This window comes from Oryctolagus cuniculus, chromosome 1 (genome assembly GCF_964237555.1).
Source record: "Oryctolagus cuniculus chromosome 1, mOryCun1.1, whole genome shotgun sequence".
Taxonomy (NCBI): Eukaryota; Metazoa; Chordata; class Mammalia; order Lagomorpha; family Leporidae; genus Oryctolagus; species Oryctolagus cuniculus.
In genome coordinates, this window is record NC_091432.1 from 215,498,337 (window position 1) to 215,516,718 (window position 18,382).

General features: G+C 40.6%; 1 protein-coding gene across 1 annotated transcript in view; it reads left to right on the top strand.

The window, feature by feature from the left end:
* UGCG (UDP-glucose ceramide glucosyltransferase) overlaps positions 1-17,591 on the top strand; it is a 39,161-nt gene extending 21,570 nt beyond the window's left edge. Inside the window, exons 3-9 of the mRNA XM_070055584.1 lie at positions 5,793-5,895; positions 7,513-7,614; positions 9,422-9,534; positions 12,786-12,964; positions 13,880-13,966; positions 14,300-14,489; positions 15,033-17,591. Coding sequence (XP_069911685.1) covers positions 5,793-5,895; positions 7,513-7,614; positions 9,422-9,534; positions 12,786-12,964; positions 13,880-13,966; positions 14,300-14,489; positions 15,033-15,203 — 945 coding nt within the window. The 3' untranslated portion in view covers positions 15,204-17,591. The remainder of the gene's footprint in view (positions 1-5,792; positions 5,896-7,512; positions 7,615-9,421; positions 9,535-12,785; positions 12,965-13,879; positions 13,967-14,299; positions 14,490-15,032) is intronic.
* The last annotated feature ends 791 nt before the right edge of the window (positions 17,592-18,382 follow it).

Consider the following 18,382-nt stretch of genomic DNA (forward strand, 5'->3'; position numbering starts at 1 on the left):
CGCAATTTATTTTTGTGAAAGAGTAGATTCATAAATTGTAAGTGAATCTCGGAGCGTAGTTTGGAACCACATGCATTTATCACTGCAGATCTGAGTCTCACTCTCCTTTCCGTCACTCTGAAGACTTGCAATGGAATTTCGATGTGACAGCACGTGTAAGAGGATAGTCCTGGGATTTAAAACAGTCGGGGAAGGTAGTGCAGGCTTTGTTGTAGGAAGAATTTTTAAAAATAACCTCAGGAACATATGTGGCCATTAATGCTGAACATTTGGACTGAATTTGTAATTGATTCCTTCTTCTGAATGAGGACCATTTTTTTCTGAATTACAATTCGGCATTATCTCTGAGAGTTCTGTTTTCATTGGGTTCTTTTTCCATTTAAGTCACATCAGTGAGGCATTGTGGTTAATTGAAGAGAAAGCTGTTTTGATACTGATGATAAAATGAGTAACAACATGGGCAAGAGATTGTTTTTATTTTTTCATGTACAATTTTATTTTCTAATTATAAAAACATTGTTAGCTGTGTGAGTAGGCAATTTGGAAAGCAGAGAAGCACATACATTTTTTTTCCTAGGGGAATTTTTAACGTCATAACACTTCATTTGCTTTTTAAAAATCCAAGCACAGTATGTTGTAAAGTCACAGGAACCCAAGTGTGAGCGGGGTTGGGGGGGGGCGGTCTGTCACCCTCCAGAGGCAGGAGAGACAGGTGGTCACAGTCAACATGTACATGACTGCACTTTACTCCTTGCTTCTTGGTGGGTGTGACAAATGAATCTTTTCAGATTTATTTATATTTTTGAAAGGCAGAATTACAGAGAGGGAGAGGCAGAGAGAGATCTTCCACCTGCTGGTTTACTCCCCAAATGGCTGCAATGAACAGAGCTGGGCCCATCTGAAGCCAGGAGCTTGTTCCGGGTCTCCCACGTGGGTGCAGAGGCCCAAGCACTTAGGGCCACACACCGCCGCCCTCCCCGATGCGTTAGCAGGGAGCTGGACTCGAAGCAACGCGGCAGGAACTCCAGCAGGTGCTGGTATGGGATGCTGCGTTGCAGGTGGCGGCCGAATGCCCTGCACCACCACTGCCGGCCCCAGTTTTTTGATATTTTTTAATCCCTTGCTTGTTTTCAGCCTTTTAGTTGTTACAATGTTTGAGAAGAAAAGGAGGAAATTAGCCTGCTTAGCTTTTTTTTTTAATCAATGAATCTTTTATTCTAAAGTTAATTTTCTTGAACAAAGTGCATAGAGAATAATAATAATACCTTTTTAGGTTTTAAAAATTATGAAATCAGAAAAGGTGCTGCTTTAGTTAAATTGTAATTTGCTGAGGGAAAAAAAATGTTTTGTGAATTTATTTTCCCCAGTGTAATCTCCTTTCTTAAACCCTTATGGTGGCAAATCCTAAAACATATTAAATTGTTTTAAAAATGTTCGGAATCAGAACAGGCATTATGGCGTAGTGGGTAAAGCTGCCGCCTGCAGCGCCAACATCCCATATGGTTGCCAGTTCAAGTCCTGGCTGCTTCACTTCTGATCCAGCTCCCTGCTAATGTGCCTGGGAAAACAAGCATGAATCTCCTGGCTCCTGGCTTCGGCCTGGCCCAGCCCCAGCTGTGGAAGATCTCTCTCTCTGTCTCTCTGCAACTGCAACTCTCCCTTTCAAATAGATAAATAAATCTTTTTTAAAAATGTTCAGAACATTTTTGCAAGTAGAATTTTGCGATTTAATTTTTTTAGAAGATCATTATTGGGATTTTATTTTTCTATTTAAAAAATTGTTTTATTCTGCTTAACTTTTTGTATAGCAACCTTACTAAAGATTTGTCTGATGAAAGCTAACCTTCAAGGTTTATTTCTCAATTTTATGTATCCTTACTGTGCCAATTTAGAGGAATTTACTACCCCTTATATCCCATAAATGTTTCATGAAGTATTTAAGTTAATATTTTAAAATTTTATTTTCTTTTTTTACATTTGAAAGGCAGAGAGAGGGGAACAGAACTGAGAGACAGAGATCGATCTTCAGTCTGCTGGTTCACCCTCCAGATGTGTGCAACAGCCAGGGTTGGGCCAGGCCAAAGCCAGGACCAAAACTCTATCTGGGTCTCCCACATAGGTGGCAAAAATCCATGTACTTGAACCATCATTGGCTGCCTCCCAGGGTGCACACTAGCAGAAAGCTGGATCAGAAGTGGAGTAGTGGGGGGGGGGGGGCGGTGCTGTGGCGCAGCAGGTTAATGCCCTGGCCTGCAGCGCCGGCATCCCATATGGGCGCCAGTTCTAGTCCCAGCTGCTCTACTTCTGATCCAGCTCTCTGCTATGGCCTGCGAAAGCAGTAGAAGATAGCCCAAATCCTTGGGTCCCTGCACTCGTGTGGGAAACCTGGAAGAAGCTCCTGGCTCCTGGCTTCGGATCGGCGCAGCTCCGGCTGTTGCAGCCAGTTGGGGAGTAAACCATCAGATGGAAGACCTCTCTCTCTGTCTCTCCTCTCTCTATGTAACTCTGACTTTCAAGTAAATAAATAAATCTTAAAAAAAAAAAAAAAAAAGGAAAAGAAGAAGTGGAGTAGTGGGGACTCAAAGCAGACACCCTGATATGGGATGTGGGTATCCCAAGCAGTGACATTAGCTATTGTGCCAAATGCCCATCCCAAAAGGTACAATATTTTTAATGGACATTGTATTTTTAAATATACTCATTTGTACTTATGCCTGATGTTTTAGATAGTATTAAAAAAAAAAAATCTGGGGCTGGCGCCGTGGCTCACTTGGTTAATCCTCTGCCTGCGGCGCCAGTATCCCATATGGGTGCCGGGTTCTAGTCCCGGTTGCTCCTCTTCCAATCCAGCTCTCTGCTGTGGCCCGAGAAGGCAGTGGAGGATGCTGAGGTACTTGGGCCCCTGCACTTGCATGGGAGACCAGGAGGAAACACCTGGCTCCTGGCTTCAGATCTGCGCAGCTCTGGCCGTAGTGGCCATTTGGGGGTGAACCAATGGAAGGAAGACCTTTCGACCTTTCTCTCGGTCTCTCTCTCTCACTGTGTAACTCTGTCAAATAAATAATTAAAAAAAAAATTTTTTTTAAAAAAGAACCCATTTAAAAAAAAAACCTGAGAATTTATTTTTGTGTTAGCTGAGAAAGCCTTTACCAATTTAGCATTGTGTCTTGTCAGTTGACAGTTGGAGTGGTTTAACTATTTTAATTCAGAGATTCCTAGCAAACTAAATTTTGGATCAAAGTGTAAAGACAGAGATGATTATCTGAGCTGAAAATGAAGTTTCGTCGTTGAAATCTAGTATTTCAGAGAACAGTTGTAATGCTGCTTTAATGTGGTACACTTTTCAATAACAGAAGCCATTAAATGGCACCATGTGTTTTTGAGTTTGAACATTTTCTGGGATAATGTGAATTGAATTTCAAATTAGAAAGTATGTCTTTAATCTGAAGTTACATTAAAAGGGTAAAATCAGTAAAGTTAAACCTTACATCTGAATAAAGGTAAAAATCTACCTGCCCTACTTATAATTTCCCTTTTTTTTTTTTTAAGATTTATTTATTTATTTGAAAGTCAGAGTTACACAGAGAGAGAAGGAGAGGCAGAGAGAGAGAGAAAGGTCTTCCATCCATTGGGTCACTCCCTAATTGGCTGCAACAGCCGGAGCTGCACCAATCTGAAGCCAGGAGCCAGGATCTTCTTTCAGGTCTCCCGTGTGGGTGCAGGGGCCCAAGCACTTGGGCCATCCTCTGCTGCTGTCCCAGGCTGTAGCAGAGAGCGGGATTGGAAGTGGAGCAGCCAGGACTCAAACCAGTGCCCATATGGGACGCCAGCACTGCAGGTGGCAGCTTTACCCCACTACACCACAGCACCAGCCCCTGTAACTTCCCTTAACACCTTGTACTTCTCAAAGAGTTTTTGCTTTTTTCTTTCCATTGAGTACATTTGTGGTACTATACTTGTACTTTATATGGTTTTCTCTCACTGGGGAATAAAAAGGCTAAGATTGTTATTTATTATGTTTTATGGAACTATATTGCTTATAAACACATTCTTTTCCTATATTTATGCATATGTGCAAGACAGCATACATTATCAAAGTATGAGACTATGCCATGTCTAGAGAAACAAGGAACTCAGACAAGCTTGGCTGAGCCATTGGCTGTAGTGGGAAAGCTAATTGTTACTTTTGCCCTTTGAGAAGTCACTTAAACTCTCTTGTTGTAAGGTCACTGCCTTTTGGTGGCTCAACCAAGCTTTGAGTCACGATGAGAGGACGGCTGGCACTGTGACTTAGGATGGAGGCTGTGGGAAATTTCGAGGGTGTGGTAGGAGTGGTGCTCTTTGCAGTCTCAGATTTTAATCTGGTCTCTGCAAGCCTGGTTTCAGCCCTCCTTGAGTCACACTTCGGGTCAGTCATCAGTGGAGATAGATACTGGATAGAACTGCAGATAGAAAGTATAAGGAACTTAATATTATTTTCACTGTTGATTTAATTATGTCACACACATTTTTTTTCCACTTGAAAATCATCTTAACTTTATTTGCTAAATCTGCTTCATTGACTATAGTCATTGTCCCTTTGTGCTTAGCCACATATTTCTTTATTGCCAATTTTTGGGGAGATAGTATATATTAGGCAAAGAGTAATTACTGTAAACATTTTACTTCTACTTGTTACTTGTGTATGCTTGCCAATAGAAGTAAATCAAGCAGGCCCTCCCATTACCTGGGTTGCTGTGTCTGTAGTTCTTTTGAATTTTTGGAACACATAGCTTTGCTGTTTTTTCGTGGACATAATTATCCCTTCTGTGCTTGAAAATATTCAGACAGCTTTAGGAAGAGGAGTTAGTGAGAAATTTGTCTTTGAGTCAGCATGAAGTTATATCGCCATTTCTGGGGGGAAAAATTGCCCCTTGGATTACATACCCCACAAAATAAGAGTAACATCTCTGTAGGTGAAGGCAAACACTTAAAAAATGTATGAGTGCTCTCAATGGTAACTTGCAGGTTTAGCTCAAGATTTTCTGAACCTGGCTGTGTGTCAGAATCACCCAGAGATTCTGACTCAAAGGTCTAAGAATAGGGCCCAATTCTCTCTTTTTAAATAAATGTTCTAGGGTAATTTTTGACATAGTCAAGTGTAGAAAAATGCCTGTCTTAATTTGCTGTCAAAGACTAAACACAGCACTGGGAAAAATGAAACCCTGGGTATTTTCATGGTTGTGAGGCTAACTCCGCATACTTTCCGGGATAGCGAATGTTCCATCAAATCAAAGTCCATTTCATTTCACAGAGTTAGGCAACAAAAATTCGAGTACTACTTTGTCACTTTTATGTGACCCATATGGAAAAAAGCCTTCATAGTTTATCATGATGGGATTTTATGTGTCATTTGTAGCACTTCAGGAAGTACATGCGAAGTTCAGAGACCGAGCCGCTGGGGAACAGAGGGTGTGTCTGTTTGGCTTCCTTGCTGCGGTCTTACCTCTGCCAGGCACCTGTGAGCGTTTAGTAAACCTTCGATGATGAAGGTCACACACAAGCCTGAGACCCAGTTTAATCCCTAGGAGGTACCAGTGTGGGCCCTGCCCACGTCCTCTTCGGGGGGCAGCCGCTCCGGGAGCGCAGCTCTGCTCGTCCTGATAGTTTGCACCTGTTATGAAAACCCTCTTTTGAACTTTGTGTGTACCACTGCTTGTTTTTCTTAGGCTTTTTCATCAGTTCATAAATGCTAACAGTGAGTACTTGTTTTTTTAAGAGGTTAATTTGCATAAAATATGTTCTTTGACTAGTATGAAGTGCTCCTTTGTGTTCAAGATCATGATGATCCAGCCATTGATGTTTGCAAGAAGCTGCTTGGAAAATATCCAAATGTTGATGCTAGATTGTTTATAGGTAAGTAACAAACTCTACAGTAGCCGTTTTGCTTTGTATAATATTTTGCTGTGTTGAATGTTAAGTATCAGCGATCTCTATTAAACCATAAAGTGTTAGCCACCCACTGAAGCTACTAGCATGTTTGCTTTAAGCATGTTTGCTGGAGTAAAGGGGTTTACAAACATCTGAGAAAAGTTACAGACACCAAAGTGGTTTTTGTCTGTCAAGGATTAATAAAACAACATAGAAAATTGCATTTATTCTCATTCATCAATGTTTTCCCTATGTGGTCTTTTCTCTGTCCCCATTGACTATGACTGGAGTAATGGAATTCACTTTTGTTATATTGCAAAGTGTGTTTTCCCAAACGCCTGTCAGCTTATTGTGAGGACCTGTAAAGGTGCATTTCCATCCATTGTTTTTTCTTTCTGTATAGGTTTAATGTGAACTTCGTATTTCACCGTACTGGGTCACTTTCTCTGTGCTCTTTTAATTACGATAGTTTCAAAATGAGTCTATAACCTTTTTCTTAGTATCAGCTTTTTTTTTTTTTAAAGATTTATTTGTTAATTTGAAAGGCAGAGTTACAGAGAGAGACAGAGACAGAGAGAGAGATCTTCCATCTGCTGTTTCACTCCACAAATGGTCATAACAGTTAGTGCTGGGCCAGATTGAAATTAGGATACAAGAGCTTCTTCCAGGTCTCCCACATGGGTGCAGGGGCCCAAGTACTTGAGCCATCTTCCTTTGCTTTTCCCAAGTGCATTAGCAGGGAGCTGGATCGGAAGTGTAGCAGCCAGGATGCACACTGGTGCACGTATGGGCTGCCGGCATCACAGGCAGCGGCTTTACTCACTGTGCCACAACACCAGCCCCATCTTGGTATCATTTTTAAATTGACAAGTGACAACATGATTGTTTCAAATATGTATACATTGTAGAATGACTAAATCAAGCTAATTAGCATAATGTACATTAATATACATATTTGAGTAATCCGATCAATGATTAAGTCTACAGCACATAGTTATTAACTGTGGTCACCATTTTTTTAAAATATTTATTTGGAAGTCAGAGTTACCTGGGTGGGGCGGGTGTGTGTGTGTGTGTGCATGCGTGCGGAGCTCTTCCATCCACTGGTTCACTCCCCAAATGGCCAGAACAGCCAGGCTGAAGCCAGGAGCCAGAAGTTCTTCTGGGTCTTCCACGTGGATGCAGGGGCCAAGCACTTGTGCCATCTTCTGCTTTCCCAGGCCATTAGCAGGATGCTGGCTCAGAAGTGGAGCAGCCAGGACCTGAACCAGTGACCATATGGGATGCTGGTGCTGCAGGGGGCGGCTTTTACCTGCTGTGCCACAGCACTGACCCCTAATACTGTTACTACAAGAACTTAAGAAGTAGAAAACTGAAATAGTGGGTTTTCAAAGATAAATGTCACAATTCTTTTGAAAATGAATATTTTTTCTAATATACTATGAATAATATAGTAAATTTTAAAAATGGTGTGAAAGTGTTTGCATAAATTATGAAATATGTATGTACTTGTTACTGTGTTCTACCATGTATCTTTGTAAATAATAGAAAATACTTTCAGTGTCACATAACTCTTTTATTTCTGTACCTTTATGTTTCTAGGTGGCAAAAAGGTCGGCATTAATCCTAAAATTAATAATTTAATGCCAGGATATGAAGTTGCGAAGTATGATCTTATATGGATTTGTGATAGTGGAATAAGAGGTGAGATTTTTCTTTATTTTATGAAACTATTCATTTGATGATAAAATCTCAGAAACAATCTGCAAATATACTTGTCAATCCTTTTTGTTGGTCTAATAAATTTATTTCATGGCAGTAAGTCCAGTTTTACTTACAAAGATTTTGATTGGATCCATACCTAGAATGTTATGTGTATAAAGATGTTTTCATTTTGAAAATTCCAACCATTAAAAAAATACTCAAGGTCCATTCTCAATTTACACGCTTTCTCATGTGTGTCACTTTGCCATGTGTGTGTGTGACACCCCTTATTTTTCTGTTGTGCTGTGAATAGTGCAACACAGAGGGCCAGAAATCCACAGGTGTGTATTTTACCAGATAGCATACATTTATTAAAATCCATCCGTGGTTTTGCACTTTGGTGGTTTTAGCAAGAAGCCTTTTATATCCAGCCCCTCAGCATCTGTGGGGAGTTTGCTCCAGGAACACCCTTTGGGTACCACAATCCACGGACAGGCAAGTTGCTTAACTGAAGTGGCATAGTATCTGCATGTGAGCTATGCATCCTCCTGTACTTAGAATAAATGCAACATGAGTGCTAGGGAAGTAGCGGTTGTACTGTGTTCTCTAGGGAATAACAACATGGAAAAGTCTCTCCTCGTCCAGTTGAGGCGCAGTTTGTTTTTTTGGATATTTTTTACTTGCAGTTGACTGAATCTGCAGTTGTGGAACCCAGGGACAAGGGGGATCAGCTGTACTGAAACCACAGTTTGCATTTTTGTATGGTTAAATATTTACACTTAAGAAAAGTTTCAGTGTTCTGTAATATTGTGTTAAATTCTAATTACTTTAATTTTCATGGCCTCAGTGCTATTCTTTGCTGTGAGGGGCTGTCCTGTTAGGAGGTCGGCAGCCCTGGCCTTGACCTCCTGGATGCCAGTAGCACCCCTTCTTCTTAGTTGTATCAACCAAAAACGTTTCCAGACACGGCCAAGTGTGTCCTCTGTGGGCCCACCTTGCCCCTGATTGGAAATCACTAACCCAGAGTATGAGCATTTAAGGTTCAAATACAACTGTGTTTTATGTGGTAGGTTTAGTTCTGAAAGACTTAAAGGAAATGAAAAATACTCATTTAAAATGATATATGTGCTGTTTGAAGATAAAGCAATGATTTCATTTTTATCAGCTTAAAATACAAATTTGAATATTAATATAAGTGAAGGACTGCTATGGATTAATCAAGGCCATTACACGGGTGTGAATTCATGGTCAGAGATTATGTCCGCTCTTCACACTTGCTGTCTTTTATTTACTGCCATGTGTTTGTTTTGTTTCCCAGTGTACAGATCTCTGCTAAATGTATCTCATTGCAGTCTTCTGAACAGTTCTATGAGATCAGGTCGATTTTATACCCACAGAGAAGGTAGAGGCTCATTTCTAGGGCTGGAGGGTAGAGAAGCCAGCACAAGACAGCACAGGCGCTGAGGTCCTGTGGCTTCTGCCCCTGAAACTTCTCCCCAGGGACACAGCGTTAGTCCAGTCTGCAGGCCCTGTCCTGGGGGCAGTGTTCTCAAGGCGTGTCCTGCCTCCAGTACCCAGCAGGTGTATGCTGGGCTGAACAAGTACTGAGTCAGTGAACTTAAATTAAATTATTGGAAATTTTGTGTTCTACTCAGAAAGGTGATCAATATTAAATTAAAATATTTACAACAATAATTTTTGTTAAGAACTTAATAAAAATTCATAGAATATAATTGACACTAATGAGTGTTTTGCTAAAAAGATTTTTTTCCTCTTCCCCTCCCCACTTTTATTTTTTTCATTGTAGTAATTCCGGACACACTTACCGACATGGTTAATCAAATGACAGAAAAAGTGGGTTTGGTCCACGGGCTGCCTTACGTAGCAGACAGACAGGGCTTTGCTGCCACCTTAGAACAGGTAAGTGCGGTGCTTGTAGATAACATTGGTGATGTCAGATCCCTCATAGAATCCTCAGGTTGAGAGGAGCTGTTGTCTTCAGTGAGGAAGCTGCTGGGGCCTCGGGGCCCTCACAGCCGAGCTGATGCACCCTGGCCCTGAAGAGCTGTGCACAGGCAGCGTCTGGGGTCCGACTGCCAGCCGGACACAGTCTGCTCCTCTTCCTCTGTTCTCGCTTTCCAGTTTTGGAGTTCAGTTCTCAGCTAGTGATTTAGAACGAAGGGCCCATTACATCGTTCTTTCAAAGATTCAGTCTGAAAAGCACCTTTTTAAACTCTGATTTCAAATCCAGCTAGTTTTCTTCATACTTCTCTGAGAAATATATATTCTGCTCAGGAATGATTTGCTTCTATGTAGGAAACTGTGAATTATGGAAAAGTAATAGAAGCAAATAAAAAGATCCATAACCATACCAATTAGAGCAAGTTTCTATCTTTAAAAATTAAGATTTTTTTTTTCTTTTTAAGTATTTGTTTGAAAGAGGGACAGAGAAGGAAAGACAGGGAGAGAGAGAGAGAGAGAGAGATCTTCAGTCCACTGGTCCACTCCTCAGATGCCTGCAACAGCTGGGGCTGAGCTAGGCTGAAGTCAGGAGTCAGGAACTCCAACGGGGTCTCCCACGTAGATGTCAGAAACTGTAGTACTTGAGCCATCACCTGCTGTGTTCCCAGGCGTATTAGTGGGAAGCTGGACCACAGTAGAGGTGGGACTTAATCCTAGGCATTCTGATGTGCGATGCAGGTGCTCTAGCAGTGGTTTACCTGCTGAGCCACAATGCTAGCCCCAGTTGTTTTTTATTTATTTATTTGAGAAGTGGAGCTGCAGAGAGAGAGAGAGGGAAAGACAGAGAGAAAGGTCTTCCATCTGCTGGTTCATTCCCCAAATGGCCGCAACAGCTGGCGCTGGGCCGATCCAGAGCCAGGACTCCCACATGGGTGCAGGGGCCCAAGGACTTGGGCCATCTTCCACTGCTTTCCCAAGTCGTAAGCAGAGAGCTGGATCAGAAGAAGAGCATCCCGGACTTGAACTGGCACCCATATGGGATGCCGGCACATAGGCAGAGGCTTAACCCACTACGCCACAGTGCCGGCTCTGCCCAGTTTTTGTTTTAACATTTTGGCAATTTAGTTTTTTTTTTCCTGTATACATTTTTTAAAAGCATAATGGTGATATAGAACTATAAAATAAGTTTGCATCTTTTTTTACTTCATAAACTTTCACATATCATTAATAACTTTTCATAAAAGTAATTTTGTTAGCTTTATCATCACTTACATGTTCCATTCTTTAACCATTCCTGTATTGTTAAACATTTGGCAAGAAAAACTTGTTTTATTACCAGGGAAGAATCCCGTGGTTTCAGTCCTTAAATATAATAGCTTCCTCTTAAGTGTAGCTGCATTTATATTCTTTGGAGTTACATTCTTATATTTGCCACAGATCTGAAGAGCTAAAGATAAATTGTGAGAATTTGCATTTGACCTTTGATAATTTGAACCATGACCTCTTTAATATTGCCTGTGTATACATGAGTTGTCCTTTACGAGAAATTGTTAGTCTTAAATTCCAGAGTGTTTTGATTAGTGAGAGAAGTGCTGGGTAGTTCCTATAAAATAAACTACTGGGGCGGGTGTGGTGGCTCACTTGGTTAATCCTCCGCCTGCAGCGCTGGCATCCCATACGGGCGCCGGGTTCTAGTCCCAGTTGCTCCTCTTCCAATCCAGCTCTCTGCTGTGGCCCGGGAGGGCAGTGGAGGATGGCCCAAGTGCTTGAGCCCTGCACCCACATGGGAGACCAGGAGGAAGCACCTGGCTCCTGGCTTCGGATCGGTGCAGCACGCCAGCCGTAGCGGCCATTTGGGGTGTGAACCAGCAGAAGGAAGACCTTTCTTTCTGTCTCTCTCTCGCTGTCTATAACTCTACCTGTCAAATTAAAAAATAAGTAAATAAACTACTGTGTGCTCTCATATACCACATCGTATTTTGTGTTAGCAATATCCAAGTTGGTGTGTATGTCAGTGACAAACATTTCCCAGGATACACCCCCTCCCTTAGTGTAGACTGAACCCCTAGAAGTCACTCTGTTATCCTTAGAGCAAATGGAAATGGGCCAGAGGGATCATTCTGGTCTGAGAAGCAATCCTGAGAGCCTTCACTCGATCCCCAGTCCCACCTCATCCTAAGCCTGTGCTTAGTAACTGTTTAAGGAGTTAAGACGTGTGCTTCTGGTCTTAGAAGCTGAGTTTGGTTCAGTCCCACAAGCATCAGAGTTTTATTGGAGTCTGGGCTTGGGTCGGTAGCGAGCATCACATGTTCTCAGTCGTTCCTGAGAAGTGTTCTGTATTTGCATGTGTAGCTCCTGCCACTGGGGAGGATCACAGCTCTTGGTTTCAGGCTAATTGGACAAGGCAGCGGATGTGAAGAGTAAATAATAGACAGGGCCTATAGCTAATAGGGAGGGGAAGGCCAACTCTTTCTAGCATTGATGTATCAGTTTACATATCTCATGACTTTAATATATGTAGGGGAATGTCAGGAAGAGATGGGAGATAGACTTTTAGGATCTACCTAATTCATGAAAAATAGATTTGACAAACAAAGTAGGGAAAAATCTCAGTACCAGTACCTCAGGGGCAAAGGAAGTAGCAAGCCATGAAAGGATACAAGAAAAAGAATTGAACAGGATTCTCCTGAAGGTTGATATCCTATGGGTGCTGTGTGTATGTACGTGCTTGTACTATGTATAAGTATATTAATCTAAACAAATATGCAGATATGTGTGTTTGTATATACTTTTTCACATGAACATTCTAAAAAAGGATACGTTAAATATCTTAAGTCACTTAGTGATATTTTTAAGTCTTGTTTTATACCCAAATTAAGTTTTATTTACATAAATCTGTGAATCTTGCAGTTTTGTAGAAGACTGTTTATTTCAGAATAGAATATGCTTTTTCCTCCAAAAGTAAATATTTGTTGGTAATGAACGAGGCTCACCCTGAACACCAGCAGTTGTTACTCTTCATAGTGACAATAAGAATATGCAACTAAGTAAATTACTGACTGCTTTATACAAACACAAATGTGTACCCCTCTTTACTCTGGCAGTTTATGTAAGAATAATGGGATATTCACTCAATCATATTTAAAGAAAATCATTGGGAAAACCACTATATAAGCACTATGCTTTTAACATAATTTTTTTTTGGCCAGGTATACTTTGGAACTTCACATCCAAGATCTTATATCTCTGCCAATGTCACTGGCTTCAAGTGTGTGACGGGAATGTCGTGTTTAATGAGAAAAGATGTGTTAGATCAAGCAGGAGGACTTATAGCTTTTGCTCAGTACATTGCCGAAGATTACTTTATGGCCAAAGCAATAGCTGACCGGTAAGAAAACTAAAGCCATAATATCTTTAGCAACTTCTGTTGGCTTGTTCTTTCTCTTCTACCCATGGATTAGGGCTTTTTTGAAATCTTGTTTTGTGCTTATGCAGAAAGAATAGATTAATAGTTTTAGCAAAGCAATTCCTGTTAATTATTTATAGATTTGTACTAATGAAGCAAGTGAATGTTCTGATTCCTCTAACATTCTTCAAATTAATGGGTTTGAAGAGATTAAAAGGAAGCATCTCTGTGGTTATGAATTTTCATGAGTATAGGGTGTAAATTTCTGTGTTTTACAAGAGTTGAAATTGTCAATGTAGTCAGAAGCTAGTGGGTGGACATTTAAAGAATATCATTTCAAAATTTGAAATTTCTCAGTAAATTACTTGATACTTTGTTAAGAAGACACCTACTGATTCGCGTGATTACCTTAGCATTACTCTGTCCTAAAATCTCTGATTTCCAAGGAGATCATGGTTTCCTGATGTCTCCCATGATGTCACTTCTTACTGAATGCCTGCGTGCACTCACCCTTTTGGGGTTTGGGTGGTGGTAATGATCAGAGTCTAAACTGTTAAGTGCAGAACCCTCTCCAGTCAATGCTTTCAGAATGAGTGCGCGTTCAGTTTCTTTTTTTTTTTTTAACTTTTATTTAATGAATATAAATTTCCAAAGTACAGAATATGGATTACAATGTGTACGTTCAGTTTCTTAAACTGTGAAGTCAGGGGTTAGTAACTCCGCTCAGCTCCTGGATGGTGCCATCAAGGGCCGACGGGATGACCCAGAAGTCCCTGAGACATGTGCTGCTGCCGAGGCTGTGGCTGACTCTGAACACCAGCAGTTGTGGACCCTTCAGTCAGCACCCTTGTCTGTGTTCATCACCGTAGCTCATTTTACAATTTTCTTACTTTTCAGAGGTTGGAGGTTTGCAATGTCCACTCAAGTTGCAATGCAAAACTCTGGCTCATATTCAATTTCTCAATTCCAATCTAGAATGATCAGGTAAATCAACTCTCTTCTTTTCATACTCTGCTAAAAGAGGGGAAGGTAATGTTTACGTGGTCTAACATGGTTTAAAAAAAAAAGACCTCAAGGTTAGATTTTTGTTTAGTTTCAGAAGAGTTTTTGCAAGTTCTGTATTAATATAAATTTAACGTCTCAGTACATTTTCTTGGCTGTGTGAAGCTGAGTGTGTTCAAAAAGGGAAGGGTCTGAATTTTTAACTATGCTGACCTCTATTGTCTAACAGTCTGTACCTTGATTAGATTTTATAATCTGTGTTCATCAAAGTGTAGACTATACAAATGCATTTATAGACTTCTAAAACTTTTTCAGGTGGACCAAATTGCGAATCAACATGCTTCCTGCTACAATCATTTGTGAGCCAATTTCAGAATGCTTTGTGGCCAGTTTAATTATCGGATGGGCCGCCCACCATGTATTCAGATGGGATATTATGGTGTTTTTCATGTGTCATTGCTTGGCATGGTTTATATTTGACTACATTCAACTCAGGGGTGTCCAGGTATGTGGACAGGCATGAAAAGGTTGGCAGTCAAGTGGTGGAACTAAAAGCATTTTAATTTAGAAATGGTTGAAGAAAAGTCTCTCGGAGCCATGCTTCAGCTTCCTGTTGAAGGTTCCTGTCAGGTTTAAACATTGCATTCTTTAGTCGAATGTTCATGCAAAACTTAACTTGATTTGCAATTTTCAGTTGGTTATATGATCACTTTTATTAAAGTTCCCCCGAAATGATGGGAAGCAGATTAGCTCATATTCAAACCGAGAATACATTGGATGGAGGTTATTTTAATGCTTCTGATAATAATTAACATCTCATCAAATGGCATATAACACAGGGTGGTTAGATTACCTAAGGAAGCAGACTTGATTTTAAGTAATACACTTAGAAGAGTATTCTTATAGGTATAATAATAGATAGTAATCCTAAATATCACAAAGTAATACTAATGCCAATCGCATACTTAGGTAGCATACTTATATTTTTAACTTATTTTTTCAGTCTGATAGTGAACAAATTTGTTTTTTTTTTTCCTTTAATTCCTAGGGTGGCACACTGTGTTTTTCAAAACTTGATTATGCAGTCGCTTGGTTCATCCGTGAATCCATGACAATATACATTTTTTTGTCGGCATTATGGGACCCTACGATAAGCTGGAGAACTGGTCGCTACAGGTTACGCTGTGGAGGCACAGCAGAAGAAATCCTAGACGTATAACGACAGCTCTGTGACTGTGTATAAAGGAAAAAGGAGAAGTATTATAAATTATGTTTATATAAATGCTTTTAAAAATCTACCTTCAGTAGTTTTATCACATGTATGTTTTGGTATCTGTTCTTTAATTTATTTTGCATGGCACTTGCATCTGTGAAGAAAAAAAAAAAAAACACATCTGTAGTCTTGGCCAAATGGTACACACTTTATTTTAAGGAAGTAGAGAATCAAGAGAATTGGTTCTAGGAACCTGGGTTTGTATTTTTTTGTTGTTTGTTTATTTTTTTAAATGAATACGTATACATATATATACGAATGTTCTGCAGCAAACACTATGACAGTATCCTTCAGTAGAGAAAGTTTCTTATTTGGGAGTAGGACACTCTTTTAGAACATTCATGAGTGGGATGGCAACAGCTTTGGGTGTTTAGAAAAGACTGGAAGGTAGTGACTTCCCACGTCTCAAGCGAATGGCCTTATGCAGTGGACAAGCCACGGAAGGTACTAACGGAGAAACTTTTTCATGCTTTATGCCTACCTCTATTGTTGCAGAGCAAATGTAAAGTTGTAATAAGGTAGCTAGGCCTTGCAAAAACAAACAGAAAACCTTTAAAAAATAATAATAATAATAAAAGAGCTGGAGTCTAGTATTTATATGAATCTGTGAGAGATATTTTTTTGGTCTCACTGCAATGAACCAAAAGTAGCTGAGTTTGGTTTTTAATTATAGCCATGAATTGAAGGCATCTTTTTGACCAACTCCTGTTGGTTCTGTCTTGAACCATTGTTAATCACTGTGCTGTAATTAGAATTGCTAAATCCCTGCTCCTCACCCAGCTCACCCCAACTTTCCTCAAGTTTTTTTTCGGGGGACCTGGGGGTAGTTTTGTTTTAGTGTGAGTGGATGTTTTGATAGTCATAAGGAAAAAATGCATTTCAGACACATTTCACACATGAGCTATTTTCTTACACAGTTTGTCTTATTGTTAATAAGAATGTAATTTCATGATACAGGTATTTAATATCTTTTCTAAGTAAGTAAATATTCTAGCCATCCAAAACTTGCAGTGGAGTCCATTGAGAGGGGACAGGATGAGTTTTACTCTTAATCAGTATCGAACTAAGTCTACGTGTGTGTTTTTTTTTTTTTTTTGACTGTTATAGTTTGTCTAGTCTTATTTAAATTGGGTTTTGTATTCCAGTTTATATGACACAATAGACTAGGTCCAAGCTAGCTGTAAATGCATGCTGTGCTTCTCTCCGCCTCCCCCTCATGTCGCTGAACTTGCTTGTCAGGTTGTGCTTAACTTGTGGTGAACTGGACTTGTTTTGTTTCTTTAAAAAAAAAAAAAAAAAACACAAACATGTAAGGAAAAGTGCATAAGGCTTTCATTTAGTTTTTCCATAGTGGTCTTTTGCTCTCGCTCCGGGCTTGCATGGCACACAGTCCAGTGAGTGTCCCCGGCCAGGCTTCCCCCGGCACCATGGCAGCTTTCAGCAAAGCCCAGCGGCTTCGCTTCCCATGGCCAAGCAATCCCGTGTAGCCTATCAGCAATAACTACATATTTCTAGAAAACTTTTTCACTTCACTGAGCCAATCCGTTTAATTGTCTAACGACTAGCGCCGTGGTTTAAATTGCAATATCTCTGTAATATGGACATACCAGGTCTACACATTATACGCAACGCTTTTCTCTGGGCCAAACTGCTTCAGGTTTTGTTTCATTTTGTTTTGTTTTGTTTTTTCTTCTTTGCCTTATGATGAATTTGTTCGAAGGGCATTTTCTTCATGAACAGAGGCTTGGATGCATGTTCCTTTCTCTCTGTGAAATGGGCGGGATTGTTCCCGGAGGAACGTTGCACGGTGAAAACCAGTCTAGTTGTGACCCACTATGTGTTTATTTTTGTTTCTCACTATGACGTGAGTCGCGTTTTGCTGCCCATGTTTGCAATTGGTTGGTTTAATGAAGTTTGGTTGATGCCATTCCTTGCACTGCCGATGTGAAACCTTGCTTGTTACTTAGTTTTCTTGCTAACCCCAGTATGGGCAATGTGACAAAACCAAAATGGCTGGACAGACTTCTTGTGTTTTGTAAATATTAAAAAACAAATGTTTTGTGTGTTTTATGTGGTCGTGGAGTATTTCCTTACAGTGAAGCTTCACATATGCAGACAGAGTGACTCTTTGTTTAGCAAGTTTGAAGTGGTGATAAAATGGTAAGGAACAATACACATGCTGGAGAAAGTACCACAGCAGAACTGTAGGAGTCCAAATTTAATAAACTGTCTTGAAAAAAAAAAAAAAACTCTTAGAATATACCATGTTTTATTATTTAAAATCATTGTCCTAAGTTTTTTGTTGAAAAAATAAAAATTTGAATACAATCAAAACATTAGCAGTGATGTGTTTTCCTGTGTCTTTTACTGTATATATTTAAAAGTAATCTTTTTCACCGTTCACATCAGAATTATTAAAAGGGTTCTATTGAGAGTTAACTTTGATGTCTTCCTTCCACCTGTGTACAGGCAGCCCCGTAACTTAAAGTGGGATTTTTCAGCCCGAAAGCTTTTTACAGTGCAGATGCCAGGGTTCTGCCCACAGAGATTTAATCACTCTGGGTGAGGCCTGAGCCTTTCTCGTTCTGCTGTGAGAACCCCTGGCCCTTAAGAACATTTAGGAAAGACCCCAGGGATCCCTCTCTCCCCTGGGCTCACAGTCTGAGTTCAGCCATGTAGACCTGACCACCCCAAAGGCCAGGAAACCCCGGGAAAGCAGGGAGAGGAATGGGACGGCACTGCTGCTGGAGACATGAATGGGAGTGAAACCAAGCTGCACCCTCCTGTCCAGGGCAGGCGCCTCCCAAGCTGGGCATTCCTAGACCTGTTCTGCCACCAGCCCACAAGGTGAGAATACGCAGCTGGAGAACCAATCAAGGGAGAAAGAATATGCCCTGGACTGAAAAATGGGTGTGTTGAAAGCTGAGCCCAGTGTGACTGTATTTCTTCGGGAGTGGGGGTAGCATGTGGGGGGAGCTTCTGAAAGGCAATCAGATCGCGAGGGTTCTGCTTTAGGAAAGAAACCCCAGAGAGCTCTCCCTCCTTCCCTCGTATAGCAAGCAGACTCCAAACGCGCTGGCATCCTGATCTTGTACCTCCCAGCCTCACGGACTGTAAGAAGTGCA